Source organism: Chelonia mydas, chromosome 3, assembly GCF_015237465.2.
Source record: "Chelonia mydas isolate rCheMyd1 chromosome 3, rCheMyd1.pri.v2, whole genome shotgun sequence".
NCBI lineage: Eukaryota > Metazoa > Chordata > Testudines > Cheloniidae > Chelonia > Chelonia mydas.
In genome coordinates this window covers 107540269-107564764 of record NC_057851.1, presented here as the reverse complement: position 1 = coordinate 107564764, position 24496 = coordinate 107540269, and the positions used below count along the sequence as shown (strand labels likewise).

The following is a 24496-nucleotide window of genomic DNA, read 5'->3' as shown; positions in this document are numbered from 1 at the left end:
TTTGGATGTACCAGAGAGACTTGCTGCAAGCTAGCAGACTTAACATCACTGCTATTATCCTGATCTGACTCTGACATCAACTGTAATGTATATGATTCACTTTAACCATTTAATAATTGTCATCTCTCTTTTTTATATTAATAACCCTTTAGTTTTAGCTTACTAAAGGATTGGCTACTAGCGTAGTATTTGGTGAAATCCTGAAGTATATTTTGACCTGAGGTAAGTGGTTAGCTTCCTGGAGCTGGAAGAACCTAATATATGTGATAATCATTTATCACAGAAGTCTGATTTTTCTGGGTGGTGCATGAGGGGCTAAAGGACCTGACTGGGACTGTCTTATGATAGAGTACACGACCAGTCGGGGGTATATGCCTTATATTCTGACTGTCTGGCCTGAGACTGGCACTCTTACCTGTGTCCCATATCAGGTAGCATGACACAGACACTGCCTAATGGCTAAGCCATTTCGACATGTTTCAAGGACTGCAAGCTACAACAGTGTAATCTGCAGTGACAGTTTCAGGGAGGGAAGACTATGGTGTTTTAAATAATTATCAATTAAGGAAAGACATTAGAAAAGCATGAAAAATCATTACTCTGTTTTTCTTTTGCTTAGAAGCTCGATTTTATCAATTTCTTCAATGTAGTAGTCTGTGCCTTAAAACTGGAACAGTAATATGAGAGAAGTAGAAAAGCTTCTAGGGAATACAGACCTTTTCAGACATGGTTACTGGTCTGAAAGCTTAAATGAAGCCTAGCAGGCTGGACTGACACATTGACCACTGGATACTGTAGTTACTTGTTTGACCAAGTTAGCATAGAGTTCCACAGTGAAGGCAAAATTCCGTTTTCAGAGGTGGACACAGCTTACAGTGAATTTAACCATATGCAAATATAAAGGGAGAATTTGGATATTAAAGTTTTGGTTCACAAAAATGGAGGATGGCCTCACATTATGTGAGGGGTCAAATGAGAAAAAATGAAATATGCCTCTCCCTCTGGACAATCAATGTTCACAGGCAGTCACAGAAGTACTTCAGAGAGAAAGTTATCATCGCGTGGGACGTGTTTTACCAGTGACCAAAAACTTTTAACATCCTTTTTTCCACATCATGTATATGAAAGAAGCAATGTGCAATGCAGCTTGATGCTAGAAGTCTGGACAGTCTAAGAAATACACTAAGATGCTTAAAGGAGAAATATTTTTATATATTTTTTGTTTTATAATAGTGTCTGGTGCTCCCAACCAAGATTATTATTAATCTATTTTTTCCTCAGTTTTATTAACCCCTGGCTTGTAAATAAGAGCCAAAAACTGACCCACTTGTATGTGGAAGTACAAGGCACATACATTCTTATTGCCACATAATGTGGCTCCACAGCTGGCGTATCCACCAGAGCTCAGCCAAGATCAATAGAGCTAGAGTCAAATTAGCTCTATGTCTCCTTTGCACACCCTGCCCCTCTCTGGCCACAGAACTAGGATTGCAGAGGCTGATTTAGAAGTAGGGCAATTTGTAATTGCCACACAGAAGAGAAAGGGTGGGACTTGGTCCCCAAACTGGTATCACCCCATAAGTAAACAGAATTGAAGGGGAATTCCGTCCTCCCCATCCCATAATCCACAAAAGGGGCAGTGCTGGGCAGCCGTAAAGCAATATTTTAAATCTAATAATTTATGCAACAGTCTTTATAATCCCTGTAAAGAAACAATATATTAGTTGACCCATTAGGTAAGGGGAATGGGATCAACAAGTAATTATTAACTCAGAGTATGGCCATTAATATTTAAGACTATAAGATTTGTGCAATAGTCAGGGAATCATGAGCCCCCTAGTAAAGCCTATTTTTTCTGTGTTTTACACAAGCATAATTAATACGTATTTTTCCAGTGTTGTTTATACTTTTACAAAGGGCCGTACAGATTGTCTGAAAATGTAAAAGCAATGTGTTTGCTCCCACAAGAAGCGGCAGTTTTCATTATGATCTGAAACATTTCTGCTTTATTTAGTTTGACAACTGTTGCACAAACTACGTAGAAAAATTAATGTCTTCCTTTTTAAAATTTGAATGAAAAGAGGCAAAATACATTTAGCTTAAGATCGGACTTGATCTAGTGGGCACCCACTTAAACTTAGGCAAAAATTTAAAAGATGTGCTGGAGAAATTAACATGTTTATCAGAAACAAATTATTCTGAAGTTAAAGCAAAGCATACTCTATTAAATATATGTAGACAAATTAAGCTGAAAAAAAGTGTCATATTCAACTTACTAAAACAGGACTCTTTCCAGCTTTATCTTTCTCTTTTCCAACTTTTCCTGTATCCCACTTTTCTGCATTGATATCTGCTTCGTTCCATTCTGGCCAAATGGGAAATTTCCCTTTCTTCGATTCACTAGCAAAACCCACACTGGGTAACACAGCAGCTGGCCTGGAAAGCAACCAACAGCCAATGTCAAATGAAGATTACATCAGAGAAGAAAGAAAATTTGTACAATAGAAAGATTTTCACAAGGTAATACATTATCTTATCTGACTGTTTTAATTTAACTTAATTAAAAAGTTTAGTGCTACTAATTACAATACCTTTCTGAATTCAGAAAAGGTAATATCAAAAGGTCTTTAAAACCACTAGACACACTTTTGGGTAGTAAACCTGCAAAGCATTTAAGCACATGCCATTTTAAAGTACATTAGTATTACCACTACTAAATGAAGTATGAAATGGAGTCTGCCAGTGGCACAAGGTATTGAGCTACAGCATGGATGGGATCCCTAATTGTGCTAAACCCAGCACAGTGACCCTGCTGTGTGGATCCCTAGTCTTGCCTGATATGGAGAGATACATATACCTGGCACAAATAGTTCATATGCATGCAGCTCCACAGGAGTATGCAGAGTAAAAGGGACATGATGATGACTGGAATCAGGGCATGGCACTTCCTCCCCTATGGATGTGTGATCCAGGAGTGAAGGGGTACATGTGAAAGGAGACCTCCACAAATTCCTTTAAACCTACTTGTTGCAAGCATAGGAGCAGGCTATGAAACCGGGACCAGGCAGGGACCTGCTGAAACCTGGCAGCTGCACCACAAGCACCCTGGCCCCAAACATTGAGCACCAGGGCCCCAAACACAGACAACCTTGCTGAAGAAGAGGCACGTCTGAGGTGTGGACAGCCTACCTCAGTCAGCCAGAAATGTGATCTGAGACAGAATCCGCCTCCTTGCTTTGTTCTAGAGCCATGTGCTCCTCTGTGATGAGTTCACTGCATCTCCATGGGGGCTTGTCTCCTGCATATGGGCAGGCTTGAGATCATGTGACATGCAGGGTGCTCCGCACAGGGCTCCACTTGCTCAGCAATGCTCTGAGAGCTGCACAGCAGCAGAATCAAGATCTCAGAGAAGGGCTTTTATACTTCCAGAAGCTTTCAAATAAAGTATATCTTATTTAAATAACTCTTCTAGCTCATAGGGGTTTTTATTATATAATTTCTCAACATTTTCCTAATTCCGATGATGTGGGTTTAAAAAAAAGAACAGGCCCCTTCCTTACAACACATTCCTTCTATCTCCTATAAGCAGCAACAGAGGACCTAGAGCTGTATGTCTGCAGACCCAGGACGACAACACTGTTTTGGTTTACACTTGGAAAGTTATCTTCAAAACCATTATTGTCACTGTTTTGTGTGTGTGTGGTATTGGGTTTTTTTGTTTTTGTTTTTTTTTAAGATGAAAGCCGACATTCAGCAGAAACTGAACATTGCAGCGGCACATATTTGCAAGGGAAATCTTCCCACTTGCTATGGATGAGTGGACTTTTCAAATCCTGGAATGGGTCATATATTATATTGTGTGTGTATTTATACTGCTGTGCAAATAATCGAAATAGTATATAAAACAACCAAATTTTGAATTTCAGATCTATAATTGCTTCCTGGGATTCTGGTGACTATACAAACCACTTAAGCATTTCCTTTTGGGATTTATTGTATCTCCAGGACCACTCAACAGATGTGACATTTTAGATAATCTGATCATAGCTCCATGGTACATGTTATTGCCTGAATTTTCAGTATAGTGAGCATCTAATTAATTATGCCCCAACTCTAATCACATAAATACTTACTGCACAAATAAGTATTCTTGGAGTATTAGTAGGTGACATCCTTTTACTGTTAAACTCTGTACTCTTACCTTCTTATTAGCTGAAGGAACAAAGTGATGTTAAAACTAATGATCCTTCACCGTTTAATCAAATACTACACTGATACACACTACTAGTAACTCTTCCTGGGAGTTAAATTATAAAAATGCAGTACAATTCGCATATGTATTCTGCTCTGTATATTATGAGGTATAGCCCAAGTGATCTTCACAAATGTATTGTACACACATGTATTCTCTGGGGTGAATCTTCACTTTTCTCTCCTATCTCTATCAAATATAAAAAGTCTCCGGCATCTCCTCTAAGATATTTGATCTTTCATTAACAGGATCATTTTCTCTACCGCATCTTCTTAACAGAATGTCAAAAAATATTCCATTCTATATTTAATAGTACTTAGAGTGCAAGTACAGACATGCAGATATTTAGCAGAATTTTCTACCAGAGAGCTACCTCACTTTCAGTTTCTTTACTGAGTTTGCTGTACATGCATATATGCACAACAGTGAAGAACAACAGAATGCCAGCTCTATTAGATGTTTCAGTATTCATGATGTTCATTATTTTTGCTCTTTTCAAAATTGATCTAGGCCAGGTCTACACCTAAAAATGACAATGACCTAGCTATGTAGCTCAGGCCTGTGAAAGATATCAAACCCTGTATTACATAGCTAAGTCGCCCTAAACCCCCTGCATAGACATAGCTAGGTTGACAGAAGATTTTTTCTGTTGATTTAGGGTATGTCTACACTACGGAATAAGGTCGAATTTATAGAAGTCGGTTTTTTAGAAATCGGTTTTATATATTCGAGTGTGTGTGTCCCCACAGAAAATGCTCTAAGTGCATTAAGTGCATTAACTCGGCAGAGTGCTTCCACAGTACCGAGGCTAGAGTCGACTTCCGGAGCATTGCACTGTGGGTAGCTATCCCACAGTTCCCGCAGTCTCCGCTGCCCATTGGAATTCTGGGTTGAGATCCCAATGCCTGATGGGGCTAAAACATTGTTGCGGGTGGTTCTGGGTACATATCGTCAGTCCCCCCTTCCCTCCCTCCCTCCCTCCGCGAAAGCAAGGGCAGACAATCGTTTCGCGCCTTTCTTCCTGAGTTACCTGTGCGGACGCCATACCACCGCAAGCATGGAGCCCGCTCAGGTAACCGTCACCGTATGTCTCCTGGGTGCTGGCAGACGCGGTACTGCATTGCTACACAGTAGCAGCAACCCATTGCCTTGTGGCAGCAGACGGTACAATATGACTGGTAGCCGTCATCGTCATGTCCAAGGTGCTCCTGCCGGCTAGGAGCGCCTGGGCAGACATGGGCGCAGGGACTAAATTTGGAGTGACTTGACCAGGTCATTCTCTTTAGTCCTGCAGTCAGTCCTATTGAACCGTCTTATGGTGAGCAGGCAGGCAATACGGATTGCTAGCAGTCGTACTGTACCATCTTCTGCCGGGCAGGCAAGAGATGACGATGGCTAGCAGTCATATTGCACCATCTTCTGCCAGGCAGGCAAGAGATGAGGATGGCTAGCAGTCGTACTGTACCATCTTCTGCCGAGCAGCCATGAGATGTGGATGGCATGCAGTCCTTCTGCACCGTCTGCTGCCAGCCAAAGATGTAAAAGATAGATGGAGTGGATCAAAACAAGAAATAGACCAGATTTGTTTTGTACTCATTTGCCTCCTCCCCCATCTAGGGGACTCATTCCTCTAGGTCACACTGCAGTCACTCACAGAGAAGGTGCAGCGAGGTAAATCTAGCCATGTATCAATCAGAGGCCAGGCTAACCTCCTTGTTCCAATAAGAACAATAACTTAGGTGCACCATTTCTTATTGGAACCCTCCATGAAGTCCTGCCTGAAATACTCCTTGATGTAAAGCCACCCCCTTTGTTGATTTTAGCTCCCTGAAGCCAACCCTGTAAGCCGTGTCGTCAGTCGCCCCTCCCTCCGTCAGAGCAACGGCAGACAATCATTCCGCGCCTTATTTCTGGGCGGACGCCATACCAAGGCAAGCATGGAGGCCGCTCAGCTCACTTTGGCAATTAGGAGCACATTAAACACCACACGCATTATCCAGCAGTATATGCAGCACCAGAACCTGGCAAAGCGATACCGGGCGAGGAGGCGACGTCAGCGCGGTCACGTGAGTGATCAGGACATGGACACAGATTTCTCTGAAAGCATGGGCCCTGCCAATGTAGGCATCATGGTGCTAATGGGGCAGGTTCATGCTGTGGAACGCCGATTCTGGCCTCGGGAAACAAGCACAGACTGGTGGGACCGCATAGTGTTGCAGGTCTGGGACGATTCCCAGTGGCTGCGAAACTTTCGCATGCGTAAGGGCACTTTCATGGAACTTTGTGACTTGCTTTCCCCTGCCCTGAAGCACATGAATACCAAGATGAGAGCAGCCCTCACAGTTGAGAAGCGAGTGGCGATAGCCCTGTGGAAGCTTGCAACGCCAGACAGCTACCGGTCAGTTGGGAATCAATTTGGAGTGGGCAAATCTACTGTTGGGGCTGCTGTGATGCAAGTAGCCAACGCAATCAAAGATCTGCTGATATCAAGGGTAGTGACCCTGGGAAATGTGCAGGTCATAGTGGATGGCTTTGCTGCAATGGGATTCCCTAACTGTGGTGGGGCCATAGACGGAACCCATATCCCTATCTTGGCACCGGAGCACCAAGCCGGCGAGTACATAAACCGCAAGGGGTACTTTTCAATAGTGCTGCAAGCTCTGGTGGATCACAAGGGACATTTCACCAACATCAACGTGGGATGGCTGGGAAAGGTACATGACGCTCGCATCTTCAGGAACTCTGGTCTGTTTCAAAAGCTGCAAGAAGGGACTTTATTCCCAGACCAGAAAATAACTGTTGGGGATGTTGAAATGCCTATATGTATCCTTGGGGACCCAGCCTACCCCTTAATGCCATGGCTCATGAAGCCGTACACAGGCAGCCTGGACAGTAGTCAGGAGCTGTTCAACTACAGGCTGAGCAAGTGCAGAATGGTGGTAGAATGTGCATTTGGACGTTTAAAGGCGCGCTGGCGCAGTTTACTGACTCGCTTAGACCTCAGCGAAACCAATATTCCCACTGTTATTACTGCTTGCTGTGTGCTCCACAATATCTGTGAGAGTAAGGGGGAGACGTTTATGGTGGGGTGGGAGGTTGAGGCAAATTGCCTGGCTGCTGGTTACGCGCAGCCAGACACCAGGGCGGTTAGAAGAGCACAGGAGGGCGCGGTACGCATCAGAGAAGCTTTGAAAACCAGTTTCATGACTGGCCAGGCTACAGTGTGAAAGTTCTGTTTGTTTCTCCTTGATGAAACCCCCCGCCCCTTGGTTCACTCTACTTCCCTGTAAGCTAACCACCCTCTCCTCCTCCCTTCAATCACCGCTTGCAGAGGCAATAAAGTCATTGTTGCTTCACATTCATGCATTCTTTATTCATTCATCACACAAATAGGGGGATGACTACCAAGGTAGCCCAGGAGGGGTGGTGGAGGAGGGAAGGAAAATGCCACACAGCACTTTAAAAGTTTACAACTTTAAAATTTATTGAATGACAGCCTTCTTTTTTTTGGGCAATCCTCTGTGGCGGAGTGGCTGGTTGGCCAGTGGCCCCCCCACCGCGTTCTTGGGCGTCTGGGTGTGGAGGCTATGGAACTTGGGGAGGAGGGCGGTTGGTTACACAGGGGCTGTAGTGGCAGTCTGTGCTCCAGCTGCCTTTGCTGCAGCTCAACCATACACTGGAGCATACTGGTTTGGTCCTCCAGCAGCCTCAGCATTGAATCCTGCCTCCTCTCATCACGCTGCCGCCACATTCGAGCTTCAGCCCTCTCTTCAGTTCGCCACTTACTCTCTTCAGCCCGCCACTTACTCTCTTCAGCCCGCCACCTCTCCTCCCGGTCATTTTGTGCTTTCCTGCACTCTGACATTATTTGCCTCCACGCATTCGTCTGTGCTCTGTCAGTGTGGGAGGACAGCATGAGCTCAGAGAACATTTCATCTCGAGTACTTTTTTTTTCTTTCTAATCTTCACTAGCCTCTGGGAAGGAGAAGATCCTGTGATCATTGAAACACATGCAGCTGGTGGAGAAAAAAAAAGGGACAGCGGTATTTAAAAAGACACATTTTATAAAACACTGGCTACACCCTTTCAGGGTAAACCTTGCTGTTAACATTACATACATAGCACATGTGCTTTCATTCCAAGGTCGCATTTTGCCTCCCCCCACCGCGTGGCTACCCCCTCAACCCTTCCCCCTCCCTGTGGCTAACAGCAGGGAACATTTCTGTTCAGCCGCAGGCAAACAGCCCAGCAGGAATGGGCTCCTCTGAGTGTCCCCTGAAGAAAAGCACCCTATTTCAACCAGGTGACCATGGATTATATCTCACTCTCCTGAGGATAACACAGAGAGATAAAGAACGGATGTTGTTTGAACGCCAGCAAACATACACTGCAATGCTTTGTTCTACAATGATTCCCGAGTACGTGTTACTGGCCTGGAGTGGTAAAGTGTCCTACCATGAATGACGCAATAAGTCTGCCCTCCCCAGAAACCTTTTGCAAAGGCTTTGGGAGTATAGCCAGGAGAACCACGAGTGCCAGGGCAAATTAATCATTAAACATGCTTGCTTTTAAACCGTGTATAGTATTTTAAAAGGTATACTCACCAGAGGTCCCTTCTCCGCCTGGCGGGTCCAGGAGGCAGCCTTGGGTGGGTTCGGGGGGTACTGGCTCCAGGTCCAGGGTGAGAAACAGTTCCTGGCTGTTGGGAAAAATGGTTTCTCCGCTTGCTTGCTGTGAGCTATCTACAACCTCACCATCATCATCACCATCTTCCTCGTTCCCAAAACCTGCTTCCATGTTGCCTCCATCTCCATTGAAGGAGTCAAACAATACGGCTGGGATAGTGGTGGCTGAACTCCCTAAAATGGCATGCAGCTCATCATAGAAGCGGCATGTTTGGGGCTCTGACCCGGAGCGGCCGTTCGCCTCTCTGGTTTTCTGGTAGGCTTGCCTCAGCTCCTTCAGTTTCACGCGGCACTGCTTCGGGTCCCTGTTATGGCCTCTGTCCTTCATGAGATTTTCACAAAGGTTTTGGCATTTCGAAAACTGGAACGGAGTTCTGATAGCACGGATTCCTCTCCCCATACAGCGATCAGATCCCGCACCTCCCGTTCGGTCCATGCTGGAGCTCTTTTGCAATTCTGGGACTCCATCATGGTCACCTCTGCTGATGAGCTCTGCATGGTCACCTGCAGCTTGCCACGCTGGCCAAACAGGAAATGAGATTCAAAAGTTCACGGTTCTTTTCCTGTCTACCTGGCCAGTGCATCTGAGTTGAGAGTGCTGTCCAGAGCGGTCAAAATGGAGCACTCTGGGATAGCTCCCAGAGGCCAATACCGTCGAATTGTGTCCACAGTACCCCAAATTCGACCCGGCAAGGCCGATTTAAGCGCTAATCCACTTGTCAGGGGTGGAGTAAGGAAATCGATTTTAAGAGCCCTTTAAGTCGAAATAAAGGGTTTCATCGTGTGGACGGGTGCAGGTTTACATCGATTTAATGCTGCTAAATTCGACCTAAAGTCCTAGTGTAGACCAGGGCTTAGCTGCCCTCTCTCAAAGAGGTGGATTAACTATATCAACTGTTCTCAAACTGTGAGGCAGACCTCTCAAGGGAAGCATAGGAATGTGTTAAGGGAGGCGCAAGCTGTGTGCCCTTCTCCCCGCCCCACAAAGAGCTTTGGCTGTCAGCCCCAGGTGGCTGGGGCTCATGCAGAAGGGCCGTGCACATCCAGGAGGCACGGATAAAGGGAACAGCCAGAGCCCCAGCACCCAGGCTCTCCTTCCCCCTGCCCCTCAATCTCTCACCGGGAAGGAGCCCAGGCTCAGGCTCTCCATCCCGACCTGCCCAATCCCTCACCTGGAGGTGGTGGTGCTCCAGCTGTCAGCCTGTGGGGCAGCAGCAGCGCAGAAGTAAGGGTGGCAATGGGGAGCTAAGTCTTCTGTGAAAAGTGATATTCATCAATATCACTTTTCACACTGCCACCCTTTCTTCTGTGCTGCTATTGGCATGGCGCTGCCTTCAGAGCTGGGCACGTGGCCAGCAGCCCCGGCTCTCTGCTCTGCCTTCAGAGCTGGGTGGAGGTATGTGTACTGGGGGGAGGTAATAAATGACTACACACACACCAAGAAGGGGTGCCCAATCAAATACGTTTGAGAACCACTGATTTCCATCAGCGTAGGAAGCCTCTGTGCTACAGCGGCACAGCTACAGCACCACGGCTGTGCCACTACTAAGCAAATATACCCCTAAACAACTCCTTTGCATAGCAAGGTGCCACCACAACACCCCCTCTTTTAGCTAGAGGTGGCATTTCAGCAGCTGTGCCTCAGTTTCACCCCTCTATCCTTTGGCCTACTGCAGGCATAGGACTGTCCTGGTGCTCCATCCAGACTAATTTTACCGAAGTCTTAAAATTACGTATACAAAAGCCAAACCTTCAGCCTAGCTCGGCTCAGCTGACACCCAGTCCATCACAGGCATACTTTTGATCATCCTTCTGTGCCTTAGCCCACCCCATGATCTTAGGGCTGGCCCACTCCTTCCCTTACTCAGGAGTTCAGGGAGACTCCAGCTAAGCCTCTAGCCCACCCCTGGAGAAGCTTATCTGGCCTTTCTCCTTCTCAGACTTCCTTCAGGCTTCTTCCCAGAGAGAGTGTCTTTATTCAGCCTCCTCCTACAACTGGCCTCACCCAGCTCTTTATGGACCACAAGCCCTGTCCTACCCCAGCTGGGCTTTATTTCTAATTAGTCCAAGTGCAAGCAGACATTCACAAACAGTTTTGGTGGGAATGATGGCTGGGTTGCTTCCCTCCCTTGCAAACATTTTTATTTGGTTCATTTCCTTTCTTTGGCTTTTGCTTAGTGAGCTAAATTGTAGAAAGGACATACAACCTTTTCCCCGCTGTGAAATAGGTCTCCTTTATTTTTGGCCACTTGTAACATACAGAAAGGACAAACAGGTCTAACAGTACATTAGTGGTGCCTACACTATCTCCTTAACGGCTTCACATAAGGATCCTGCTAGAGCCTTCAGTATATACAAGAGCCTTTTCCTCATCCATACTTGGTACCAAATCTTCCCCATGAATCTCATGTATTCCAATAGATCCATTTATTCTTCATTAGTGTTTATCAGAATTTTTCAGTTTCTGCAAATACCTTACCACCTTTTTTACTCTTTTCCCTAAATCCCTAATCATTCTTTAGACACATGTTGCAAAGAGCCTACTTTCTTTGCAGATCTCAACTGTTTAATTTTTTCAGCTTTTTTCTTTAATCCTTCATCATCCTTCATGTAACCAACCATTTTCTAGCAAGCTTGCTACTTTAGTTTCTAAATTTGTTAAGGCCTCCTTCATGTCATCCATTTTATGGCAAGTAAGTGGTAGAAAGGATTTCACGCTTTCCTTATGATATCAGCCTGGGGAAAAAAACTGAAATGAGCCAGACGACTGGTTCAGCAGTGCAAAGCCTGAGCTCTGGGACCAGATTCCTGCCGTTTAAATAAGCCAGTCCTCTTGATTTGGGTATTCTTATGACTAATTGTCTGAGACACACAGAAATAAGAGAGTCTGGAGTTCACTTCCTATTCCTCAGTGACATGCTACATTAGCCATTGCTTATCTTCTCAATGGCAGTTTATCTACTTAGTGACTGGTATTGCTGGCACCTGGCTCCACCCAAATATACCTTTTGTGCATTTGTGTAAAAGCTTTATCCATTTTACATGAAAATGTACAAAAAGATATGACATGAACCATGAACTCAACCATACAATCCCAATGGAAGATAAGATATGGGCTATATTAGCAGCTTCTCTCATTGTCTCCTGGGCAGCGTTTCCAGTCTGGGAATTGACTTGGTAACTGAAAGCCAAAACTTCGTTAACACAGAATTAAGATTGCCCGGGGTGCCTTGTGATCTTCCAGAATGTCAAGTTCAGCTACATTCAAACCCCTGAAAACCAGAAAGTGAACAGATATGGTAAAGCAAACAAACTTCTGAAAACCAGGAAATACTTTATTAAGGTACAGGCCACACCCATAAATAGACATGAACAATGACTAAGAGAATGTGCCATTTGTACATATTTGATTTGTTGCATTTTTCTGCATGCACTTCAGCTGTTAGGTGTAGCTATACTGAATGGTGAACTGATTAATTGGAGCAGGTTGGGAGCACTGTCACTCAGGTCTGAGGAAAAGTACATGCATATGTTGGGGATCAGATATGCCTCATTTCAGTGCTAAATTCTGTAGGCTGTGTCAACAGTGGTGCATAAGCATTGCCACAGCATTGTCAGCAGTCTGGAGTCATGTATGACAATGGTCTCCAGGGTGCAGTGAAGGGCAAGTAAAGGCAATCCTCAAGGCAAAGGTGATCTAAACTCAAGTTTTGCAAGAGCAAACAAAAGGCGTTAGATTTTGTCCTACAGCGTTCATGTGCTCTGTTTCCCAAATTTTCTGTAGTATCCATAAGGGAAGATCCCACGAGCCCCAATGCCCCCCCTCCAGCTGAAACCAGGAGTGTAGCCCTGTGGAGCCCGAACCCTGGCGTCCCCATCCCCCTCCCGAGACAGAAGCTGGGAACTGAGCCACGGCACCAAAGCCCAGCACCCCCTGTGAGGCTGAAACCAGGAGTAGAGCTGCAGGGCTGAACCCCTGAGCCCCAGCGCTCCCCCAAGACCTAAAGCCCTGAGCCCTGCTGCTCCCGAGGGTCAGAAATCTTGACCCCACCCCACCGGGAGCCCTGACCCTCCCAGAATGCATGTTATGATTTTGTTTTATATGTAGCTATTTGTTTCCAATACTTCTACTTGTGATTACTTCAATCTTTGCTTTTTAAAATAAACTTATACTTGATTTCACTATAAACATATCTAAGTGCTGCGTGTTCAGTGGAGCAATGATCTGAGTAATTGGAACTGGTAAGCTGGAGTGTACTGTTCCTTTGGAAGCGACACGTGTGAATATTGAGAGTGTCTGGTAGTGTTCCTGGGGCTGGACACTCCAGGGAGTTGCTTGGAAGCAGTATGGAGTTGGAGTAGGAGTATGACTATTGCTAACCTGTAGAGCAGGGTCTGCATAGGCCAAGAGGGTAGTGCTTGTGTTGCCCGTGGCCAGGAGAGTTGGGGAGCTGACCCTGAGCAAGCACAGACAAGCTTCTTCACACTAAGATCAGGTGGGGGTAGCTTGGTGCCTCGCAGCTTTGAGTGCTCCTGGGAAGTATCAGAGCCAGGCACCAGAAGTGAGAGCAGGGAGCCTGTCTGTCCTGGGCTCTCAATTAGTCCCCAGCTGGCACCCAGGTAATGTAGAGGAGGAAGCTATCTGACTCAAATGCAGAAGGCACAAGAGCTGGATTGGAGAGCAGAGAGGGAAAGGAGTAGATTGGGACAAGGAACCTGATGAGACTGAGAGAAGAGGGTGAGAGGGGAGAGACAGATCAGATGATGAGTTGGAAGGAGGTAATTGGGACTGGCTGGGCAAGAAGACAGGGACTGGAATGAGAAGCCTGAGGAGTGGAGACTGGGACTGGGAAAGAAGCCAGGGGTAGGGAAAAATAGAACGGGGACAGGGACTTGGTGGAGGCAATGAGCAGAAGGGGTCAAGCTTGAGGGTAACTGTGGCTACTAAAGCACATTTCTCTCCAAAGCTTTGGATGGAACTCAAGATTCTCAAGTCTCACTATTCCTCTTTTGTCAGCAAATGTATGTGAAACCTGCTGGCAAAGTGTGTCACATCTCCCTCTAGTGGCTGGTCTACACAGAGCATGACAACCTACTACTACTAGTGGTTACACCATCAGCTCTAGTGGCAGATGTCTGCCCTTGCTTCATTCAGTGTACAGGATGAACCTGCTCTTAAAATGAATCATGGGTGTGTTGTGAATTAGGCTGTTGTCTGTAAGACAACTGTCTCATTTATTGCGGAAGTTGGAAGGTCTGTAGTAAAGGAGGTAGGGGATTGCAGGAAAAGAATCACAGACTGGAAGGGACCTCGAGATGTCTTCTAGTTCAGTCCCCTGCACTCAAGGCAGGACTATTATCTTTCTAGACCATCCCTGACAGGTGTTTGTCTATCCTGCTCTTAAAAGCCTCAAATGATAAAGATTCCACAACCTCCTATTTTTTTCAATTTTCCCTCATTGGTCATGATTTCTAAACCTTTAATCTTTTTTGTTGCTCTTCTCTGTACTTTTTCCAATTTGTCCACATTTTTCCTGAAATGTGGCACCAGAACTGGACGCAATACTCCAGTTGAGGCCTTATCCAAGAACTTGTTGGATAATCTATGCCCTACTGTGTTATTTTCCTAACAGATGTTTGGATAGTTGAAGTCCCCATCACCACCAAGTCCTGTGCTTTGGATGATTTTGTTAGTGGTTTTAAAAAAAAGCCTCATCCACCTCTTCATCCTGGTTAGGTGGTCTGCAGCAGACCCCTACCATGACATCACCTTGTTTTTACCCCTTTTATCCTTACCCAGAGACTTTCAACAAGTCTATCTCCCATTCCATCTCAATCTCAGTCTAAGCATATATATCTTTGATATACAAGGCAACACCTCTTCCCTTTAGGAAAGAAAGGATAGCCTCATTGTTGAATACTGCCCTGGAGGATTGGATTCTGTCTCTGCCTCTGCTACAGGGCAACAACATATATGGAGAAATATAAAATGCTACATACGTGCATTAACTATTCTTAAGGCTACGATTTAGTCATGGAGGTCACAGAATTCATGGAATCCGTGACTTCCAGCGATCTCCATGACTTCAGCCTGAGGTGGTCAGGAGCTGAAGAGTCCCCTACTGCCCACGGAGGTAGGAAGCTGCAGGGTACCCGCTCCCTCCCCGCGCCTCTGGTGGCTCCCGTAGCTCCCAGCCGCATCAGGCGGCCAGGTACCCTGCAGCTCCCAGCCCCTGCAGGCCGCGGGGAACCCCACGAGCTCCTGACCAATGCAGGCAGCAGGGGAACCCGCGAGCTCCCAGCCGCTGCAGGCCCCAGAGCTGCAGGCGGCAGGGGTACCCTGCAGCTCCCAGCCCCCATGGGCAGTGGGGGACCCCCAGAGCCGCAGGCAGCAGAGGTACCTTGGAGCTCCCATCTGCTGAAGGTGGCTCCTAGCCCCTGCACAGCTGCCCCACTTCAGGCAGTGTGGGGACCTGCAGATCCCCATTTGGTCAGGGATATTTTTAGTAAAAGTCACAGAGAGGTCACGGCTTCCGTGAATTTTTCTTTTTTGCCTGTGACCTGTCTGTAACTTTTACTAAAAATATCTGTGACAAAATCTTAATCTTAACTACTGTAGAAAAAATAAGAGATTGAAAGTAGGAGATAACACAATATTTAGTAGGCAAATGTTCACTATATTCAGATCTGTAAAATAATGACATTTATAAAATGAGACACTAAACGTAAATAAGCAAAATCTCCATCTTGCATCATCAAGGGAATTCAGTCAGTTTAGCACACTGGCACATTGATCTGGTTATAAATGGCATTCCCACCATCTGCAACATACTTTGTTTACAACCAAGTGGCACTCTAAGTCGTGTGAAATTCTTTCCTGCCTTTGAAAACATAATCCTTAAAAGCAAATCTCTACTGATCATTGCAAGCAAGGGACAAACACTTCAGCAGCAATAGGATATAAACTATTTTGGAAGTAAGTTTTTTACCTCTAAAGAAAGATACCATCTTTCTTGTGTTCCTGGTATGAGACAGGATAGAACTCCCCACCTCAAAGATTTTTCACCTTCAGAGATTAGCAGTTGTAGTGATGGTGAGAGATGCTCTTGCTGGTCTGCACATACTACAAATTCCACTACTGCCTAAGGGCTTGAACCTAAGGGCTTGTCTACATGGGCACTTTACAGCGCTGCAACTTTCTTGCTCATGGGGTGCGAAAAAACACCCCTCTGAGAGCAGAAAATTGCAACATAGGTTATCTCAAGTGCCTATATACAAATGCACAAAGCCTTGGAAACAAGCAGGGTGAACTGGAGGTCCTAGTGATGTCAAGGAATTATGACGTGATTGGAATAACAGAGACTTGGTGGGATCACTCACATGACTGGAGTACTGTCATGGATGGTTATAAACTGTTCAGGAAGGACAGGCAGGGCAGAAAAGGTGGGGGAGTAGCACTGTATGTAAGGGAGCAGTATGACTGCTCAGAGCTCCGGTATGAAACTGCAGAAAAACCTGAGTGTCTCTGGATTAAGTTTAGAAGTGTGAGCAACAAGAGTGATGTAGTGGTGGGAGTCTGCTATAGACCACCGGACCAGGGGGATGAGGTGGATGAGGCTTTCTTCCGGCAACTCGCAGAAGCTACTAGATCGCACGCCCTGGTTCTCATGGGCGACTTTAATCATCCTCATATCTGCTGGGAGAGCACTACAGCGGTGCATAGTCAATCCAGGAAGTTTTTGGAAAATGTAGGGGACAATTTCCTGGTGCAAGTGCTGGAGGAGCCAACTAGGGGGGAGCTTTTCTTGACCTGCTGCTCACAAACCTGGAAAAATTAATAGGGGAAGCAAAAGTGGATGGGAACCTGGGAGGCAGTGACCATGAGTTGGTCAAGTTCAGGATCCTGACACAGGAAAGAAAGGTAAGTAGCAGAATACGGACCCTGGACTTCAGGAAAGCAGACTTCGACTCCCTCAGGGAACTGATGGGTAGGATCCCCTGGGGGAATAACATGAGGGGGAAAGGAGTCCAGGAGAGCTGGCTGTATTTCAAGGAATCCTTATTGAGGTTACAGGGACAAACCATCCCGATGTGTAGAAAGAATAGTAAATATGGCAGGAGACCAGCTTGGCTTAATGGTGAAATCCTTGAGGATCTTAAACATAAAAAAGAAGTTTACAAGAAGTGGAAGATTGGACAGATGACCAGGGAAGAGTATAAAAATATTGCTCGGGCATGTAGGAATGAAATCAGGAGGGCCAAATCACACCTGGAGCTGCAGCAAGAGACGTTAAGAGTAACAAGAAGGGTTTCTTCAGGTATGTTGGCAACAAGAAGAAAGCCAAGGAAAGTATGGGCCCCTTACTGAATGAGGGAGGCAACCTAGTGACAGAGGATATGGAAAAAGCTAATGTACTCAATGCTTTCTTTGTCTCTGTCTTCACGAACAAGGTCAGCTCCCAGACTGCTGCGCTGGGCAACACAGCATGGGGAGTAGGTGGCCAGCCCTCTGTGGAGAAAGAGGTGGTTAGGGACTATTTAGAAAAGCTGGACATGCACAAGTCCATGGGGCCGGATGCGTTGCATCCGAGAGTGCTAAAGGAACTGGCGGCTGTGATTGCAGAGCCATTGGCCATTATCTTTGAAAACTCGTGGCGAACGGGGGAAGTCCCGGATGACTGGAAAAAGGCTAATGTAGTGCCAATCTTTAAAAAAGGGAAGAAGGAGGATCCTGGGAACTACAGGCCAGTCAGCCTCCCCTTAGTCCCCGGAAAAATCATGGAGCAGGTCCTCAAGGAATCTATCCTGAAACACTTACACGAGAGGAAAGTGATCAGGAACAGTCAGCGTGGATTCACCAAGGGAAGGTCATGCCTGACTAATCTAATCACCTTCCATGATGAGATTACTGGTTCTGTGGATGAAGGGAAAGCAGTGGATGTATTGTTTCTTGACTTTAGCAAAGCTTTCGACACGGTCTCCCACAGTATTCTTGTCAGCAAGTTAAAGAAGTATGGGCTGAATGAATGCACTATAACGTGGGTAGAAAGTTGGCTAGATTGTCGGGCTCCGTGGGTAGTGATCAATGGCTCCATGTCTAGTTGGCAGCCGGTATCAAGTGGAGTGCCCCAAGGGTCGGTCCTGAGGCCGGTTTTGTTCAATATCTTCATAAATGATCTGGAGGATGGTGTGGATTGCACTCTCAGCAAATTTGCGGATGATACTAAACTAGGAGGAGTGGTAGATATGGTGGCAGGTAGGGATAGGATACAGAGGGACCTAGACAAATTGGAGGATTGGGCCAAAAGAAATCTGATGAGGTTCAATAAGGATAAAGTGCAGGGTCCTGCACTTACGATGGAAGAATCCAATGCACCGCTACAGACTAGGGACCGAATGGCTAGGCAGCAGTTCTGCGGAAAAGGACCTAAGGGTGACAGTGGACAAGAAGCTGGATATGAGTCAACAGTGTGCCTTGTTGCCAAGAAGGCCAATGGCATTTTGCGATGTATAAGTAGGGGCATAGCCAGCAGATCGAGGGACGCGATCGTTCCCCTCTATTCGACATTGGTGAGGCCTCATCTGAAGGACTGTGTCCAGTTTTGGGCCCCACACTACAAGAAGGATGTGGATAAATTGGAGAGAGTCCAGTGAAGGGCAACAAAAATGATTAGGGGTCTGGAACACATGACTTATGAGGAGAGGCTGAGGGAACTGGGAATGTTTAGTCTTCGGAAGAGAAGAATGAGGGGGGATTTGATAGCTGCTTTCAACTACCTGAGAGGTGGTTCCAAAGAGGATGGTTCTAGACTATTCTCAGTGGTAGAAGAGGACAGGAGAAGGAGTAATGGTCTCAAGTTGCAGTGGCGGAGGTTTAGGTTGGATATTAGGAAAAACTTTTTCAGGACGAGGGTGGTGAAACACTGGAATGCGTTACCTAGGGAGGTGGTAGAATCTCCTTCCTTAGAAGTTTTTAAGGTCAGGCTTGAAAAAGCTCTGGCTGGGATGATTTAATTGGGGATTGGTCCTGCTTTGAGCAGGGGGTTGGACTAGATGACCTCCTGAGGTCCCTTCCAACCCTGATATTCTATGATTCTATGAACACTGTACAGCACCAGTATAGACAGTGCACCAGCACTGGTAGCTATGCCCCTCGTGGACGTGGGTTTTTTAGAGCTCTCCCAGCACTCTGCCATGACTACACAAGCTATGTTAAAGCACTGCCGTGGCAGCGCTTTAACATTGCCACGGCAGCACTTTAACGTTGCCAGTGTAGACTAGCCCTAAGACAGTAACTCATTTGTGTGTATATGTTTACCTGATTTAACCTTGTAAATAACTCATTTCCTTTTACTTAGTTAATAAATCTTTAGTTAACTATAAGCGCTGTCTTTGGTGTAAGATCTAAACTGCAATTGATCTGGGGTAAGTGACTAGTCTTTTGGGGCTGGGGGGTAACCTGAATATTGTTGTGATTTTTGGTGCAAAGGACCATCGGTCACAAAGACAAGCTTGCCTCGGTAGCAAGATAGATCGGAGTACTCATGGGGACTGTCTGTGACTCTGTGGTTAGAGTGGTAGAGTGCCTGAGGAGTTTACACTTGATTGTGAGTTCTATACTTAGATTTCATCAATGAGTTTGGGGTTTGTGTCCTTACTAGTCTACGCTACTCATGCACTTGAGCCACGCAGACACCTTGACAGAGATAATGTAAAATCAAGGGGAATGGGAAGGAAAGAACCTTAAGTGGTCAACTTCAACAAAGATCAGAGGGGTATCCGTGTTAGTCTGGATCTGTAAAAGTGGCAAAGAGTCCCAACTTCGAAAAAGAATGTGTAGTTCACAAACTGGTGGCCCTTTTCAGGTGGTCCTGTTGCTCCACCTCTTCTGTACCTCCTTCCCTCACGCATAGCAAAATACAGCTCCATTCTTCCAACACCAATTAAGTGTTTGGCAACCTTAACTAAAAGCATCACTATATACTTCTCCAATAATGTCTGCTGTACAGGCAGCATCTATAGCCTTATATGGGCTCAGATATGTTGTGCTGAATCAGACTGTAAAAGCTGAGTGAAAGATTTAAAAAAATCCAACCTCTCAGGCAAACCAGCATGAAAATTTAGGGTGATCAAATTATATTTTATGGCTGCCTGTATGCATTACCTTTATAGAACCTAAAATAGCCTGGTCATGTATAGATTATAAATATAAAAGATAGCAGCAGCGTTTGTAGAATTAATTCACAATTTTCAGGGCTTCTTTCTCAAAATAACTTTAAAGTGTATTAATCATTGTTCATTTTTAAACTATTAGTACTTCTATGATAAGTCACATAATTTCAGGTATGTATTAGATAGCAACAAATACCACTTAACAGTAGGAAAACAATGTAAAACAAAATTTTACTGCAGCAACAGACGCTCATTAGAAAAGTGAGATAATCAGAAATAACCTGCCTTGCAATTACTCTAGACTACTAAACTTACAGGATGATATTTTCTCACCCATCTTGTGATCCTCCATATCCTTCTCTGTCATAGGGACATCAGTGCGACTATGCCATCTGAAAAAAGAAAAGGAGAACTTGTGGCACCTTAGAGACTAACAAATTTATTTGAGCATACGCTTTCATGAGCTACAGCTCACTCACGAAAGCGTATGCTCAAATAAATTTGTTAGTCTCTAAGGTGCCACAAGTACTCCTTTTCTTTCTGCGAATACAGACTAACATGGCTGCTACTCTGAAATATGCCATCTGAGTTTTGTAGACTAGAGTTACACATCACTTGCATATTGATTGAAACATGGCCAAAATTGTCTTGCAAACATATTGAACAAAAGGGGTAACAGAATGAAGCTGTGTGAAAGCCCACTTGATAAACAGATGTCCAACACTGGCCTCCAAGATCTGAGAGGAAAGAGCAGATCAACCCTAACCAGGGTTCAACAGAGAGCTCAACAATACCCAGTGGTCAAAGACAGCAGACAGATCTAAAACAATCACCATGGACATTTGACCTCTGTTTGTCACTAGGAGGAAATCATCATAAACAAAATAGTGCTATCTTCATGCCACACAGGCTGTATGCCAGATTGAAAAGAGTCAAGAAAGTCTGAGGACTCTATCTGGTAAAATTACTTTGCTACAACATTCAGTAAGTTTACTCAAAAAGAAAAAGTTAATAATACTGTGATAGCTGACAAAATTTTAAATGTCAAGGGTTGTGGGCTTAATGACTACTTCTTTGTGAATAGCTGGCATGGCACAGGGAGGCATTAATAAATTCATCGAAAAGCAGACCACTCATAATCCACACCTAGCCCTGTTGGATTTTACTGGGCATGAGAGGCATAAGTCCAACTTGCAACAAGCAAGTCTTAGCTTCCAGAGAAGAAATGGCATTTGTCTCTTCTTGACATATTTCTGCAAATAAGGACAATCTTTTCTGTAATATCAATAAAAAACTCTGCATCAGAAATAGAATATTTCCACCACCCAGAATGTTTCCACTGGTCAAGATTTCACTGATAGGGTGGAAGAAAAAGTGTTTTTTATTTCTATGACAGACATAGCACAGATTTTCAAAAACCACATATTTGGCAAATCAGAGTTAGTAACCCTAACCGCCTCCCTGTGGGCCTGATCTAAAGTCTATTGAAGTCACTGGAAAGATTCTGACTTCAGTAGGCTGTAGTTAAGAACCTGAATATGTAACTTGTTGCAGACTCTCCTGCACATTAAAATGAATAAAACCTGTGTGCTACAGCAGGGCTGATACACTGAGATGTTGGATTCAAAGCACCCGTTGAAAGGACTAAGAACATTAAACAGGATATTTAGGGGAGGAATATAAGGCACAATTACATAGTGTGTCAAGTGCTATCAACACCCACTCCAATGGGAGTTAAGGCCAATCAGCATCTCACAGAAGGCACTCATCACCTCAGAAGTGAAGTACTGGTCCCACTGAAATCAATGGTAAAAGTCCCATTGACTTCAATGGGACCAAGATTTCTCTCCAGGTCTTTCATGATTGAAGCCCCAAGGTGTGCTCAACACAATGACGATCCTGTTGAGAGAGTCTACTAGATCTGGTAATCAGCCTAGAAAGAACGCCATTATTATGGTTTACTTATATTGCTTATGAAAAATGGCATTAACTTATACATGATTTCATAGTCCAAAATTCAGTTTTCCATTTTAGTTTTCTAATTCAGTCTTTATCAATTCTGGCAAAGAACAAAGAATTACTCAATCTAAAATAGAATACTGAAAGGAAAATCTGAAAGCATTTGATTTAGTAGCTATTTTGCAACACAGTATTCAACAATAAATATTATATTAATAAAGTATCTATTTTCTAAACAAAAATTCTCCTAAAAAGTAAACTGAAGTAGCTATTTTTAAAACTAGTAAGATAATATATTCTGTGTTCTGTTTGCCAGCGGGGGAGTGAGGTGGGAGGAAGTTTTGTTTCATGGTCTCTGTGTGTATATAATGTCTTCTGCAGTTTCCACGATATGCTATGCATCCGATGAAGTGAGCTGTAGCTCACGAAAGCTCATGCTCAAATAAACTGGTTAGTCTCTAAGGTGCCACAAGTACTCCTTTTCTTTTTACGAATACAGACTAACACGGCTGTTACTCTGAAACCTGTTAAAACTTTCAAAATCATTATAAAGTCCTGCTTCTAACATTTCTGTTGTAGAAACCAAATACATTCTGCTGTGATTATACATGCATAACTCATTAACAGTAATCAGCATCATATGTGCAGAGGCAGAAATACAGGCCACGAAAGGAGTAGCAAGAAACTGCACCCTCGTTTTCTCATGAGGAAAACAAGTTTCCTTGTAAAATGTTTGCTTCAAGATAAAAGTATCACTTCTTAATAGATTAGAACAAGCTGTCACCTCTTTCTCTTGATTTAAATGCACTATCTCTGGTTCAACAGAACTTCCTCACAGCTTAGACCAGAAGTCTTAACTGATGGTTTGTTGAACTAGAAGAGATATATGTTGTACTAACCTGATGCTTTTCAACTTATGCTTTATAAACAGGCTTCATACATCCAAAAGATCTTAATCATATTAAGAAGCTGACAAAAATGTAATCAGGGATAGGGTAGTCTGCAAAACAATACAAGAATTACTACAACTTCAGGTTGTTTGTCAAATGGATTTTTAGTGTTGCCAGCTTTTGTGGCCATCACTGTACACCAGGGGCGGGCAAACTTTTTGGCCTGAGGGCCACATCGGGTTTCCAAAATTGTATGGAGGGCCGGTTAGAGGAGGCTGTCTCCCCAAACACCCAGGCATGGCCCAGCCCCCATCTCCTATCCGACCCCTCCGCTTCTTGCCCCCTGACAGCTCCTCCGGGACTCCTGCCCCATCCAACCCCCTTGTTCCCCGCCCTCTGACCGCCCTGACCCTTATCCAGTGATGAGCTGCCAAAATCTTAACAACGGGTTCCCTCCTCACCCCACAAGGGGGTCGTTGCTCACCCCCGCCCCCCCCCCCCCGGGACTCCTGCCCCATCCAACCTCCCCGTGTTCCTTGACGACCCCACCCCCCCAGGACCCCTGCCCCATCCACCCCCCTCCCCTGTCCCCTGGGCGGTAGGATCTCGTGGGCCACCGTAGTGGGTGCCCACCCCACCCCTAAGAGCCAGAGGAACCTGCCGGGGGGCGAGGTGGGGAGTCCCAGAGGTGCTTACCTGGGGCAGCTCCCAGGAAGCATCCTGCAGGTCCCTCTGGCTCCTAGGGGCAGGGGAGCATAGCTGGGAAGGAGCACAGGGAGCGGCCGCTCCCCCAATGATCACATCAAAAGTGGTGCCCTAGGCGCCGACTCCCTGGGTGCTCCGGGGCTGGAGCACCCATGGGGAAAATTTGGTGGGTGAAGAGCACCCACTGGCAGTTCCCCGCCCTGCGCCCGGCCCCAGCTCACCTCACCTCCGCTCCTCCTCCTCCCCTGAATGCCCAGCCCTGCTTCTCCGCCTCTCAGCTTCCCGCGAATCAGCTGTGCAGTGGGAAGCCGGGGAGGGCTGAGAAGCAGGCGGCAGCTTCCCGCTCAGGCCGAGGGTGGTGGAGATGAGCTGGGGCGGGGAGCAGTTCCCCTGCGTGGCCCCCGCCCCCATTGGGTTACCTGCTGCGGTGCGGGTGGCCCTCCTCGTGCCCTCCGCCCCAGCTCACCTCCACCTCCCTGGGCCTCAGCGGGAAGCCACAGCCTGCTTCTCAGCCTGCCCCGGCTTCCCGCGCGAACAGCTGATTCGTGGGAAGCCTGGGGTAGGGGGCGGAGAAGCAGAGCGGGGCGGCGTGTTCAGGGGAGGAGGCGGAGGTGGAGCAGAGGTGAGCTGGGGCTGGGACTGGGACCAGGGCCAGGAGGGGAGCTGCCGGTGGGTGCTCTGCACCCACCAAATTTTCCCCTTGGGTGCTCCATGGCTGGAGCACCCATGGAGTCGGCGCCTAAGGCACCACTTTTGGCCGGTTAAATTTAGAAGCCCTTTTAGAACCGGTTGTCCCTCGCGGAACAACCGGTTCTAAAAGGGCTTCTAAATTT

The 24496-nt window shown here is 45.8% G+C and overlaps 1 protein-coding gene across 1 annotated transcript in view; it reads right to left on the bottom strand.

Moving 5' to 3' along the window:
* ADGB (androglobin) overlaps positions 1-24496 on the bottom strand; it is a 231390-nt gene that overhangs the window by 196303 nt on the left and 10591 nt on the right. Inside the window, exon 2 of the mRNA XM_043543090.1 lies at positions 2277-2436. Coding sequence (XP_043399025.1) covers positions 2277-2436 — 160 coding nt within the window. The remainder of the gene's footprint in view (positions 1-2276; positions 2437-24496) is intronic.